At 40.2% G+C, this 15,123-nt stretch overlaps 1 protein-coding gene across 8 annotated transcripts in view; it reads left to right on the top strand.

Annotated features, from left to right (window-relative positions):
- Nucleotides 1-15,123, top strand: part of LOC105463925 (MAPK associated protein 1) — a 270,742-nt gene that overhangs the window by 199,475 nt on the left and 56,144 nt on the right. For 6 of the 8 annotated variants that reach the window (XM_011711357.3, XM_011711355.2, XM_011711362.3 and 3 more), the window contains one exon: nt 3,801-3,908. The exons of the other annotated variants lie outside the window; for them this stretch is intronic. In XM_011711357.3, the coding sequence (XP_011709659.1) occupies nt 3,801-3,908 (108 nt within the window). The remainder of the gene's footprint in view (nt 1-3,800; nt 3,909-15,123) is intronic. 8 annotated transcript variants of the gene reach the window in all.

Genomic DNA, 15,123 nt, shown 5'->3' with positions numbered 1-15,123 from the left:
GGATTTCATTTCCCCCTTCCTACTTTTTACCTTTGTGATCTTGGGCAAGTTACTTCATCAGCATCCCAATCTGTAAACTGGGGCTAATATGCCTCTGGGGGTTGCTGTGAGGATTCAGTAAGGCAAGGTATATAGCATGCTTGGCACATAGTAAGCATGTATTAAATGAAAGTCGTCATTAGACTAGGCTTCATAGGACAAAGTCCAAGAAGCTACTTTCAGACAACTAATTTTAATAGAAATGTCTGTAAGATCCAAGAAATAAAATAAATGTCAGATGATGGCATTTGTGGCTTTGAGAGTGGAGCAGGGAGTGGTCTTTAAGGATAAGGGATCCTTCCTGGTACTCCCTGACTCCCTGTTTTCCCTGATCCACGTTTCCCAGGCAGCTGCGAAGACTGGTAGGAAAAAATGTGCAAAGGAGACCGGCCTGAAATTCCTCCTGATGCAGCCAGGCCTTAGTTCCCAGTAATCAGGAAAGTAGTAGCTTATATATAATCCAGCTGTCAGGTAGGCTGACAGCTTGAGAAGCCCAACAGCCTGTGCACTGCTCTCAGAATACACATGCCAGGGTGCAGGGTTAGCTTCACATGAAAATATGTCTACATAAACAGATCCTGTCTGCTTTTGATTAAATTACTGCATGTGAATGACCCATTGGAGATGCCACAGTGTGTGCTAATTATATAGTAGCCTCAAAAAAAATGGCATAGTAAGAAATTGGAGAACTTTTAAGTTTATCTGGTGTTTTTAAATTACAAAAGTGGCCTTCATTTATTATAGCAAATTTGAAAAATACAAAAAAACACAAAGGAAAAATAAAAACACTTATTAATTCCACTATCAATTATAACTACCATTCACATTTTAGAAATAACCTCCTAGTCTTTTTTCCTCTATTCCTTTACATATTTTTTTGCTTAGATTTACCTTTTAAAAATTCATACATAATGTTTTTATGTATTTGTGGAGTACACATGATATTTTGTTACATGCATAGAATGTGTAATGTCAGGGTATTTGGGTACCACCTGGAGTATTTATCATTTCTATACACTGGGAACATTTCATGTTCACTGTTCTAGCTTGTTTTGAAATGTATAGTACATTGTTGTTAACTGTAGTCACCCCACTCTGCTACTATTTTAAAAATTATAAGTTGTATTTTTATAATTATAATTTAAAATATGCTATAATTAGCTGCTCTCGTAAAGTTAGCATATTATGTGTTTTGTAAAATTAAATATTTTTGTACCATCACATTTAATATTTTTATGGTATTTCATAATATTTAATCAGTCCCTGTGTTAGACTTAGGTTGCTCCCAAATTTGGGCTATTATTTTTAAAAAAATTTTTGGAGATAGGGTCTAGTGCAGTGGCACAGTCATAGCTCACTGCAGCCTCAAATCCCTGGACCCAGGAGATCCACCTCAGCCTCTCCAGTAGCTGGGACTACAGGCAGGCACCACCACACCCAGCTAACTTAAAAACTTTTTTTTGTTGAGATGAAGGCTCACTATGTTTTCGCAGGCTGGCCTCAAACTCCTGGCCTCAAGTGATCCTCCTGCGTTGGCTCCCCCAAAGGGCTGGGATTACAGATGTGAGCCACCATACTCGGCCTGAGAAATGAATTATTACAGCTAAACTTTACACCCAGATTTCACGTAAATTTATAGAAGTGGATGTCAGTGGCTTCTACACACTGTGTTGCTGGGAGGTTTTGGAGATGGGAGCAGTCAGAGATTGTTTAATAGGCCATTGTCTTAGAAAGCAGCCCTCTGGGTTCAGGGGTAACTCCCTTTCCTCTACTAGACTAAGGGGGCCCACAGCTGTTTTCTTAAGGTTCAGCTTTCTAAGATTCCTTCCACCCCGTATTATGTGCCATCATCTACTGATCAATAGCAGATGTGCCTATTAATTGAAAATTATTGGCATGGACAGGTGATAGGTAGTAGAGACTACAAGAATTATCTGCATTTCCTTCCATACTTTGATATACTTAATACTTTTTTTTTTTTTTTTAAGAGACACAGGGATTCTCTCTGTTGCCCAGGCTGGAGTACATTGGCATGATCATAGCTCACTGGAGCCTCCAGCTCCTGGGCTCAAGCAGTCCTCCTGCCTCAGCCTCCCGAGTAGCTGGGACTACAGGTGCGCACCACCATGCCTGGCTAATTTTTAAATTTTTGTTATTGTTATTATGTTGCCCAGGCTGGTCTTGAACTCCTGGGTTCAAGCGGTCCCCTCAAAGTGCTGGGATTTGAGAGAATCGCTAAGTGGGGGCCACCATGCCTGGCCCTATTTAACACTTTTGAAATTAGAATTTTTTTTAAAAATGAATTTACTACCTATAATTTTAAAAAACACAATACCTTTTTGATGTAAATATAGTGTATTAGAGTTTAAAAGAACTATGTATACTTCTATGTATATGCTTAAATAGTTGTATATGTTTTAAGAATTTGTTTACTTACAAAGGTTTAAAAGCTTTAAGTAGTGTAAAAAGGACTGAATGTATGTAAGAGAATGTATGTAAGAATTCAGAATAGGCAGAAGTGCTAATGAAATACCAGTTAGAGAAAAGATCAAATATACCCTGAAACTGAAATGAATCTCTACAGTGCTACAGCTGAACATAGAACATGGGAAAGAGAATGACTGGAAATGAGTGAAATGCCTCATACTGATGATAGAGAAGCACTAGATGTGATTAATCCACAAGCTGACAACAGCTGAAGAACATATCTAAAAATACGTGTTCCGCCTGGGAGCCCTGCGCGGCCTCTGATGCTTCCCTCAGATCTCTCACCTCTCCTTCTGTCTGACCAAACACGCCTTTCACAGTCAAAATAATAAGACAGTTTCTTATGCCTCTAATCCTTTCAATAACCATTAACAGATCACAGGAGCAGTCTTTTGAATCTGATCATTGGACCCGTTAGGTGTTATCTGAGAAGAACAAGATTGTCATTTGGGTTGACAAAGAAATACATGAATAAATGTATAAAATGCTGCAGTGTTTTATTAAGGTCTGCCAGAAGAACCCTCTCTGTGATGCAGGGAGCTAGTATTCCTGGCTTCCAGTACTATGGAACCTTTGTCTCTTGTGTTTTCATAAATGTGTCAACAAAAATGTGAATCAGTAGTCACTGTCTTTTCATCATCATAACTCGGGAATCTGAGATTTTTTTAATTTAAAAAATTTTTCTGCATATGAATGCCAGGTCATATGAGCTTTATTTAAGCTTACCTGTTTACAATTTGTTTTGAATTTTTTGGACTGTTGTTATATTAGAGTTCTACACATATCTTATTCCTGATTGTAATTTACTATTACATAATTATTAATAAGTACCTTTGCCTCCTGTGAGACAGGTACATTTCTAATAAGCATTTTTCCTACGTCACCTCTGATCCTTACAACAATCTTTCAAGGTATAACTGTTCCTACATTATATATTAGGAAACGGAGGTTCAGAGAGGGTAGGTGACCTGGTCGTATCTGAGAAATGATATAGCCATGTACGACTCCAGGTCACTCTGACTCAAAGCCCATTTACCTCTTACTTGGTTTCAGGGAGAACTGAGTGGAAACAGACCTGATAATAGAACAGATGAGTATGTGAAGCCTTATGCAAAAGAACCCCCAAACTTCCATCTTGGATAGCTAGACCCTTAAGACAGACTTTAACACTTTACTAAGGCTTTATCAGCTTTTCACCAGTATATGGTGTTTTTTAAATGTTAAATTCACTGTTTCAGACTTCCTCCCCTCCTCCTGCCCCTTTGATCTTCCAGGCCCTCAGTACCGCCTAGAGAAGCAGAGCGAGCCCAATGTCGCCGTTGACCTGGACAGCACTTTGGAGAGCCAGAGCGCATGGGAGTTCTGCCTGGTCCGCGAGAACAGTACGTTGGCCGCCTCGCTCCGTGCCCGCTTTGTCCGTTGCAAACTTGCTTAGAAGTCATGTGTTTGGAAACGCTCACTGATCTGGTTTCCCTAGGCAGATTTGAAGTGACTGTTTTCCAAGGCAGACTGCAGTCTTCGTGCCAAAAGTGTATTCCAAAGTGAAATGATTGATTTTGTGCTTTTTGGTAGAGAGGCTGCATCCTGTTTAGCACTTTGTGATTAATATTTTCCTGTTAAACTGTGTCTTCCTAAGTTGGGAGCATCCCTGGAAACAGCTTAGAAGTATGAGGCCTTTTCTGAAGCAAAGGCTATTTCGTATGTAAAGCAACTGGCCCTGTCAGTATCACTATTCAGACATCAGGTTTTAGAGAATTTTAACCATTTGCTTATTCTAGCAGGAAGCAGTGTAGTGATTCCTTATGCTATGTTGAGAACTTTAAAACTTGTTAACTTTGTTCATTCTCTCTTCAGAGTTTCCAAATTGTGCGTTTGCCATCCTCTCCTCCATACTCCCACTGACATAAGGGCAAGTGACGTGTGAAACTGCGCTTGAGGCAGCAGACTGTCTGTAGTCATTCCTGCTTCGGGGCTTTTACACAGACTGTTTCTTCCACCTGGAACGCTCCTTCCCCCATTCTTGTTAATAACTCTTTCTCATTCTTTGTCTCAGTTTAAATGTCCTGTCTTCAGAGAGGCCACCGTGATCTTCCTGTCCCCCATTGCTTAAAACTGATCCACCCCTCATTTGAGTTCCTCATTGTGTTCTGCCATACGGCATACTACTTTTTCTCCAGTGCGTGTGTTTCTATCTATTCATTTATTTATTATTCTTATTTTTTAGAGATGGGGTCTTACTGTATTGGCCAGGCTGCTCTCAAACTCTTTTTTGTTTTTTGTTTTTTTTTGAGACGCAGTCTCACTCTGTCATCCAGGCTGGAGTGCAGTGGCACAATCTCAGCTCACTGCAACCTTCGCCTCCCAGGTTCAAATGATTCTCCTGCCTCAGCCTCCCGAGTAGCTGGTACTCCAGGCGCGTGCTGCCACACCTGGCTAATTTTTTGTATTTTTAATAGAGACGGGGTTTCACCGTCTCTATGGTCTCTTATCTCCTGACCTCGTGATCTACCCACCTTGGCCTCCCAAAGTGCTGGGATTACAGGTGTGAGCCACTGCGCCCAGCAGTTCAGACTCTTAGCCTCAAGCAATCCTTCTACCTTGGCTTCCCAAAATGTTGGGATTACAGATGTGAGCCCCTGCACCCAGCCCGTATTTAGAATTACATATTTTTCTCAGTGATTGTTTACTATCTCTCTCCCCTGCTAGCCCATAGCAAGTTACCCTTCATATAGATCTGCTATAGACTGTGTGCTGCAGGACCTCAGTAAACATGGATTGAATGAGTGAATGGATGATAGGTCTTTACTCACGCCACTGACCCTCTCAACAAGATCAGGCTGCTTGCTTGCTCTTTGTTTTTTTTGTTGTTGTTGTTTTGGTTTTGGTTTGGTTTGGGGGTTTTCTTGAGACAGAGTCTTGCTCTGTCGCCCAGGCTGGAGTGCAGTAGTGTGATGTAGGCTCACCGCAACCTACATCTTCCGGGTTCAAGCAATTCTCATGTCTCAGCCTCCCAATAGCTGGGATTATAGGCATGCACCACCACTCCTGGCTAATTTTATTTTTTTTTTTATTTTTAGTAGAGATGGAGTTTTGCTATGTTGGTCTCAAACTCCTGGCTTGGCCTCCCAAAGTGCTGGGATTACAGGCATGAACCACCACACCGGCCTAAGATGCTACTGTTTGACTCGGGCCCCAGACAGCCTGTTCTGCAGAGCATGCACAAAATTCATCAGGAAGGTGAAATATGCTTTTGGCTTTTGGCTGCAAATTCTCAAAGGCAGAAGGTTGCTGTCCCCACAGTCTGCAACCAATTATAAGTACCTTATGTGAATACACATAGAAATAAAAATCACTGATTCCCAAATGGTCCAAAAAATTCAAATGAGTAGTAAACATTTGTGAAAATGTTTATCCTTATCAACATTGTAAAATACAAACATTTTAGAGCCACATATCAAATAAGCCAGGTATTTCAAAGGGAGTCCTCATTGCTGGAGAGAATATAGAGAAATAGGCACACTCAAACACTGGGGTCTGTAGTATAACAGTATAATATAGCTGGAAATATCAAAAGACCTAAAAATGTTTTCTCCAGTATATCTGTTTTTGGAAATTATCTTAAGGAGGCCGGGCAGGGTGGCTCTTACCTGTAATCCCAGCACTCTGGGAGGCTGAGGTGAGTGGATTACCTGAGGTCAGGAATTCGACACCAGCCTGGCCAACATGGCAAAACCCCGTCTCTACCAAAAATACAAAAAAAAAAAAAAAAAAAAAAAAAAAAAAATTAGCCAGGCGTGGTAGCGGGTGCCTGTAATCCCAGCTACTCAGGAGACTGAGGCACAGGAATCGCTTGAGCCCGAGAGGCAGAGGTTGCAGTGAACTCGGATCGTGCCACTGCACTCCAGCCTGGGCAACAGAGTGAGATTCCATCTCAAAAAAAAGGAAAAGAAAAGAAAAAGAAATGAAAAGGAGAAAAAGATCTAAAATGCAAGAAAGATTTATGTACAATGTTTTAACAACATTATTTCTAATATCTAACATTGGAAGAGTAATCAGATAACTTATATGCCTATATTGGAAAATTATGCAGCGTTTTACCTTTCTAGTAAAGGCAGACTAAGTACTTTGAACCAACTGTCCCACTGAAGGTAACTTAAAAAGCTGATTAAAATAAAGAAATGGCCATCCTAAAGTCATCAAAGAGCACAAGATAGAAAAGAATCAATGACCATATCTGGGAAAAGATTGAAACAGAAGAGATCAACGCCTGCAAGCACTTTCGCCCTGACATCATTTGCCTGGCTGGCAGTGGCAGCTTAAAGGTTGAGCTGGGTTGTTGATAGCCTTTAGAGGAAAGGGGACAAAAGAAGTCCAGGGTTTGCCAGGGGTAGAAAGTCCAAAAGGAGGATAAATAGAAAACAGGTAGTAAGATGAAGATTTAAACCCAGATATATCAGTAAATGAACTAAAGGCTTTAGTAGTAGTGGTAGTAGTTGTTGTCTTTAAGATGGTTAGGATGGGTTTTTCTCAAATACCTAAAACAAGGATACTGAACGTTTGAAGTAAAAGGATGGAGAAAGATGTTCTATGCAAATAGCAACTGAAATCTGGTGTAGCCATATTAACATGAGGCAGAATACATTTTTAGATATAAAAACCATTACTTCATAATGATGAAAGGTTCAGTTTACTTGGAAGATTTAACAATTCTAAACCTATATGCCTCAAAATATGTAATACAAAACTGAAGAATGACTAAGAAAAATATACAGATCTCCAATCATGGAGGGAGATTTTAACTCTCAGTAACTGAAACAGCAAATATATTTTTTAAAAATGTATAGTAGAGAAAATTTAAAACAACAGTTAAACTTAACCTCATGGACAGGTGGTACAGAGAATATTTTACCCTACAACTGCAGATACGTATTTCTTCCAATCACACATGAACGTTTCCCAGTATTGACCTTATACTATGCCATAAAGTAAATGTTACATATCAGAAGATCGAAATCATGTGTGATATGTTCTCTGATCACAGTGAAATTAGGCTAGGAAAAAACAAGACAACTAGAAGATCTGCATATGTTTGGAAATTGAGAAACAGGTTTCTGAACCCATGGTTTAAAAAAGAAATAATCATAGAAATTAGAAAATATTTTGACTGAAAGATAATGAAAATTTGACATTAAAATTTGAGGATGTAACTAAAATAGTATTTGAAGGAAATTTTACAGCCCTCTAATTCAAATATCACAAAAGAAGAAAGGCTGGGCAGGGCGCAGTGGCTCACGCCTATAATCCCAGCACTTTGGGAGGCCAAGGCCGATGGATCACCTGAGGTCAGGAGTTCAAGACCAGCCTGGCCAAAATGGTGAAACCCCATCTCTACTAAAAATATAAAAATTAGCCAGGCATGGTGGCATGTGCTTATAATCCCAGCTACTAGGGGGGCTGAGGCAGGAGAATTCTTTGAACCTGGGAGGTGGAGGTTGCAGTGAGCTGAGATCGTGCCACTACACTCCAGCCTGGGCAACAGAGCAAGACTCCATCTCAAAAAAAAAAGAAGAAGAAGAAAGGCTGAACAGTAATGAGCTAAGCATTCAGCTCAAGTAATTGAAAAAAGAAATAGAAAAAGAAACCTGAAACGAATGAAAGAAAAGAAGCAATAAAGAGAAGAATAGAAATTAATGAAATAGAAATTCAGAAACATCAGAATCAAGAGTTGGTTCTTTGAAAAGACTAACAAAATTGATACACCTCCAAGGAAATAGATAAAAACAAGGAAGAGAAACACAGATAGTAATAGGAATGAAAAGGAGGTACACTGCAGATCCTGTCATTAAACAGTAAGATCCTGTCTTGTAAATAAATACAAGATTATTTTGAAAAAATTTATACCAAAAATATTAAAATTATAGGTGAACAAATTTATAGAAAAAGACAACAAAATTGACACAGGAAGAAATAGAAAACCTGAATATTCTCATAACTATTTTGAAAAGCAAATTAGTAATTAGGAACCTTCCTACAGTGAAAATCCAGACCCACATGACTTCACTGGCTAGTTTCTACCAAAAATTTAAGAAAAAAATAACTCCAGTCCTATATCCGCTTTTGCAGAGAATAGAAAAAGAGGTTATTACCTCCAATTTATTTTAAGAGGCTATCATAATCTTGGTACCAAGCTCAGTAAAGACCATATAAGACAGCAAATTTTCAGGCCAGTCTTAATATAGATGCAAAAATCCTAAACAAAATATTAATAAAGTGAATCTAACATTATATTGAAAGAACAATGTAACATTACCAAGTTGGGTTTATCTAGCAGTGCACATTTGGTTTAACTGTGATGTAATGTTAAGGGGAAAAAATGTCAAGACACGTAGATTAATCCCAACTATGTAAAAACAAAGAAAGTAAAACTGGAAAGGAAATGTTAGTAGTGGTTGTCACTGGTTGGCAAGATTGTGGGTAATTCATTTTCCTTCCCGTTTATATTTGTTCATTCCAGAGTTTCTAAAGTGAGCGTGCATGACTTTCTAAGAAGGAAAAGCAAACAAGAAATAAGGGCAGGTCTACATAGATAAAGATCGTATAGTGAGACAATGTCTTAGTGTAACAATCCTTGTGACATTTGAAATTGCATACCATTTCTAGTACCACAACATAGTGAGCCAAAGGAAAAGTTACACCAATACACTCCTATGTGACTTGCTTATCGGAACTTTTACCCCGTAGAAATGAACAATCCCTCCCTCTGCCCCTGTCATTTTTTTTCATTCTTTAAAGTCTGTCATCTTAAACATACTTGAGGAACTAATTCGTAGGTAGGAACTTTATAGTGGATTCTCTTTCAAAATGTTGATTCCTTGTTATACAAACAAAGTGGTATTTATTAGAATCTTGGTAAATTTCTTGGATATGTAGTACTTATACATGTAAAAAAATTTCAGGTAACTGAAATGTCTGTAGTGAAAATGAAGTCTCTCTTCTTCCATCCCCTAATTCCCCTCCCAGAGACAATAATTGTTCCTGGTTTCTTCCATATCTTTCCAGGGGTCATCTATGTCTTATGCAAGCACATTTTATATATGTATGTATGTATCATAGGTGTGTGTACACACAAGCACACTCATACACACTCATTTGCATTCCTCCCTTTTTTAAAAACACAAATGGGGGCCTGATGTGGTGGCTCACGCCTGTAATCCCAACACTTTGGGAGGCCAAGGTGGGCGGATCACGAAGTCAGGAGATCAAGACCATCCTGGCTAACACGGTGAAACACCATCTCTACTAAAAATACAAAAAAAAAAAAAATTAGCCAGGCATGGTGGCAGGCACCTGTAGTCCCAACTTCTCAGGAGGCTGAGGCAGGAGAATGGCGTGAACCCAGGAGTCGCAGCTTGTGGTGAGCCGAGGGCGCGCCACTACACTCCATCCTGGGCGACAGAGCGAGACTCCGTCTCAGAAAATAAAAATAAAAACACAAATGATAACAAACATTAGTGTTCTGCATTTTTATCATTTTTAACAATATAGAGATTATTCCACATTAATCCTCATATTATTCCACGTATAAATTCACTAATTTCTTTTTAACTACTATGCGGTATTCCACAGTATGTTGTGATTTCAAATTAATTTTTTTGTTTGTTTGTTTTTGAGACAGAGTCTCATTCTGTTGCCCAGGCTGGAGTGCAGTGGTGAAATCACAGCTCACTGCAGCTTTGTTTGTTTTTGAGACAGTCTCATTCTGTCACCCAGGCTGAAGTGCAATGGTGAGATCACAGCTCACTGCAGCCTTGACCTTCCTGGCTCAAGCAGTTCTCCCACCTAAGCCTCCCAAGTAGCCGTGATTACAGGCACACACCACCACACCTGGCTAGTTTTTTTTTTTTTTTTTTTTTTTAATTTTCTTTTTGTAGAGATGGTGTCTTGCTGTGTTACCCAGGCTTGCTTCTGCCTCCCGTAGTGCTGGGATTACAGGAGTGAACCAGCACACCCAGCCACAAATTAGTTTTTCTGAAAAAAGATAAGCCCTGTTTTCTAATATTAGGAAAGAGAAGCTGTGAGGGTTGGTGAATAAAGCCTTGAAATCTGGGCTGTAGTTCCCACTCTACTTCTGAACACGAACATGGTCTTAATTCAGTTATGTGATCTCTGTGAGCCTCAGCATCCTCATCTTAAAGGATTTGCAAGATACTTGCCATCACTTTTTGACACTCTGAGTCAAAATCATTGTGTTAATCAAAGAAGCCCTACCAGCACTTACAAATATCACAATCAACGGAATCATAACTAGTCTTTGTAAAATGGAAGTAAATTATAAAAACAATTTATTATTGTAAAGGCTTTTAAAATGATTTTTTAAGTAGGAATTCCAACTAAGAACTACATTATTTTCCAGTAGCTTCCTATTAAGGTGGATTGAGGCAAAGAAAAACATTCCAAAAGCAGAATTGTTTTCATTTCTGTTGATATGTTTGATTAGAACAGGCTCCCTATCCTTAAAGCCATTGTAGATGTGAACTAAATTCTGATAATGTATTATGCAGTCCTTAAAGAGAATGTGCTGTCAAGCCAGACTGCCTCAGTTCACATCCTGGCCTTGCCACTTACTAGCTGTGTGACCTCGGGCAATTTACTTAACCTTTCTTGGGTAGTTTATCTGCCCTTATGAGATTGATAGGATTCAGTAAGCTCTAATCATCATACAGCTCTTAGTACAGCACATAATAAGTACTCAATAAATGTTAACTGTAATTAATAAATAATGGAAGAGCAGCATTCTGTGTCTAGTAGAGCAGATGGGACACAGGTGTTGAGGTTTGGAGTCATAGACCTGGCAGAGCCCTGGAGGAGATGTATGTTGATGAGAGGGGAGTGACCCAGAATGGAGAGGGAAGGAGAGTGGGGAGAGGGCAGGTCTGTAAGTCTGTGTCCTAAGACCAGAGAACTTAGAAACAGGATACTTTCCAGCAGTATTTTTTGGTGTCCCAGAATGGGTGTATGCTTTGTAGATAAAACATGTGTTTATTGAGAAGTCTGTTTGCCATAAGGGTGGATAGAAGCCTTTCAGTTTTTCTTCCAAGGAGGGAAGTGGCATAATATTTTATATCAACCACATCAGTGAGTGTTTTTTTGTTATTTCTTTTTTATTTATTTTCCTTTCTGTGTACCTAGTCCTGCAGGAAAGGGTGTTTTTAAAAATTTTGTATTCGGGCCTAATATTGTAAGGCATTGTGCTAGGCATTTTGCAAATGCTTTCTCTTTCCATTTTCATGGCTACCCTACAAGATACTATTCTCATTGTGAAGAGAGGTTATGACTTGCTTGAAGTTATCCAGCCAGTAAGTGATAAGACCAAAATTTTAAGACAGCTTTCTGATTCCAGAGTCCACTCTGAGATTATTGATAAAAAAAAAAAAACCCTGAATTTTCAGTCCTAAGAATGGCGATTACAATTGTCTTTATATGCTATGAGAGAGAAGCTTACAAAGGAAGCGGATATGACAAGAGTTTCTGCCTAGGGACTGAGAGCTAACATTTGTGCTTGGATCTTGGCCTAAATAAGAAAATGACAAGCCAAAGTCCTTGAGCTTTCCAGTTTGGATTCTTGTTGGATAATCTACTATATCCTTCAGCCAACTGCCTGCTAGAAGCTGGAATCATACCAGAAGGAAGCCCAAGTACATTATGGGGAGTATGTAACATTACAAGACTTCCATTCTTGTCCGAGCTTCTGTATAAATCCTGGCACCAAACTGAGCCTCAATTCCCTTGTCTGCCAAATGTTGCCAGTGACCTTTCCCACCAGCCACGTGGAGGTAGTCTAAGCAGGTCCTTAGAAGAAAGGTGCTGCTTGAACCAACTTACTCTTTCCACAGCTTTAAGAGAGAGAGTGGCATTTCCCATCATCAGGGCCAATATAAGCCTGAAATTAAACTGGCTTTATGGAATACGAACAAAGTGTCAGACACCATCTTTCTGTTTTATCCCTGACTAGTCTGTCATTCATAGTGCTTAAAGCAGAGTCATTAGAATCAGGCAGACCTTGGGTGAACCACTTGCAGCCTCTGACAGTGGACAAATTATGTCATCTCTGATTTCATGTTTAAATGGAGGCGAATGAATCTTTCACAAGGATTTGGTGAGAATTAAGTGAGATATAAGTGCTCTTATTGTAACAACCTTTTCGGCCATGTAGTCATCATCTTTGTTTTATAGAAGAGGAAACTGAGGCGCAGAGGGGTGAAGTGATTTGCTAATATCACATGAACAGTAATGAGAGGCCTGGAAAACTGTCTTTTATTCATTGAGTCTGGTGAAAGAGCTGAATCTGGCCGGGCGCTGTGGCTCAAGCCTGTAATCCCAGCACTTTGGGAGGCCAAGACGGGCGGATTACGAGGTCAGGAGATCGAGACCATCCTGGCTAACCCAGTGAAACCCCGTCTCTACTAAAAAATACAAAAAACTAGCCGGGCGAGGTGGCGGGCGCCTGTAGTCCCAGCTACTCGGAAGGCTGAGGTAGGAGAATGGCGTAAACCCGGGAGGCGGAGCTTGCAGTGAGCTGAGATCCGGCCACTGCACTCCAGCCTGGGCGACAGAGCCAGACTCAGTCTCAAAAAAAAAAAAAAAAATAGAGCTGAATCTAATTATTGTATTTCCTAAATAGAAGTTGCTGTAGAGAGAGACCAGTTGCTCTGTAAACATTAATTCAGCTTCCTTTGATCTTCTTTCCTTTTGAAGGAGATTCACAGAATGTTTAAGATCATCCATTATTTCAGCACCTTATTGAAATTCTCATTTCCTAATTTTAAGGTTATACTGAGAAAGGGCCTCAACTCACCAGGTAGGTAGTCACCCAGGAGGGTGGACTATGGGAGGGAAGAACATCCAGAGGTCTTAGTCTGAGAGCCTTCCTTTATCTCCTTAATTTTCTCCCTGAGGCCCCAGGAGAGGAGGCAACTCCTAGGAGCTGCCCAGATTACCTGACTGCCCTTCCATGGGCTCGTTACTGTTCCTACCCTTACTCCTCTCTGATCACTGATTCCCCTAAATGGATTTGCCAAGTCCCACACTGGACTGTGACCACCCCTCACACTGGAGAGGAACCCGGTCTGAGTCCCCTCTTCATCCTGGTGTCTGTGGCCAGGCCCGGCTCTTTCTCCCTGATAGAGTGAGCCTCCTGAACCCCTGACATCACCAGGCTTCTCACTGGACCAAGTACAAGATGGCTTTTAAGGAGAACTTGGGTTTGAATAAGCATCTTTAAGGGTAGGGGTTTCTTTGTTGGACTACCACCACTACTAAATAGAAACGGAGAGAGGGAAGAAGCAGCTGTAGAAAGAGGATGAAAATCAGCTTTATCCTGGTGTGCTTCCGACCCTCTTTGTGATGCTTATTTATAATGGGCTGATTCTTCCTCCTGTGTGTGCTCTTTGCCAGCTCTGGAGACTCCCTGGTAGTTCCGCGCTGCTTCTGGAGGCTTTGCCTCCTTCAGTTACAAATTACTGATCTCTCCAATTTCTATCATGTGACTTAAACACCTCCTTTATTATACCACAATAGCAGTCTTCAAATACACAAGAAAATATGATTATGCAAATAAACTCTTATTTACAAATGAAAGTGACTTGTGATGTTCGTTTTACATATTTTAGGTTGAGTTATTGCTGAAAGCCAGTCACCTGTCTGGCTTTAGCGGGGAGGTCTTTACCATAAGGAATTTTCTGTAGGGTGAGGATTTTTATCCAAGTCGATATTGCATAATAGCTCCCTGTTGGCTGCACGCTATTAGAATTTAAATGGAACAGAAACATTATTCGCCACATAAGAATACCTGTGAGTCCACGTCTTCCTCTCTGGTTAATGTGGGCTGGTTGGCACTGTAAAGGCAGGAGTTTGGCACCACTGTGTAACCTTGTACAAGTCCTCCTCCTTTGTGGGCCTCATTTCTCCTGCTGCAAAATGTGATGGTAATCCCCACCCTGTAAAGTTGTTGTGAGGCTTAAACCATTGAAACAAGTCAATGAGATTGTGTACAGTAAAAGCGCAGAGTGAACCGCAGTGCACTATACAAGTGTTCACCATTACTGAGTATCTCTGCCTGAGACTCAGAGGCCAACCGTCACATACACCATAGCTAGTCTGAGCATGTGTGTGGTGACCCTTTCCCTCCCTGTGATTCCTGTTTTCTTTCCCTCTAGCCCCTTAGACTTCCCACAGGCCCCTCTGGGCATTGGCCAGCACCAAAGATAGCTGACACCTGGGGCAAAAAACTGTGCTGACCTGTCTTGAAGCAAACTTGTGCCTTGTCCACAGCTACTTTTCAGTAGTGAGTGTCTGAACTGTGCTGTGTGGGCTGAGAAGTTCCACATGATTTGTATTTTTCACTCTCTTCTTTCTCTAAAAGTTCCGCCCTTTCCATTTTATCATTAGGTAGTAATTAGTATTCAAGGGAAATTGGTCTTAATATATTAAAATTGGTTTAAGTGCATTTAGACCTGTACCACAGCCAATGTCTTATTGGAAAATGTAATTGGGGACTCTGTGTATGTAATTAATTGAATTACAATTAAGAACTTTCAT

Source organism: Macaca nemestrina, chromosome 14 (genome assembly GCF_043159975.1).
Source record: "Macaca nemestrina isolate mMacNem1 chromosome 14, mMacNem.hap1, whole genome shotgun sequence".
Taxonomy (NCBI): domain Eukaryota; kingdom Metazoa; phylum Chordata; class Mammalia; order Primates; family Cercopithecidae; genus Macaca; species Macaca nemestrina.
Note: the sequence above shows the minus strand (reverse complement) of the source record. Positions and strands in the feature narration are given on the sequence as shown.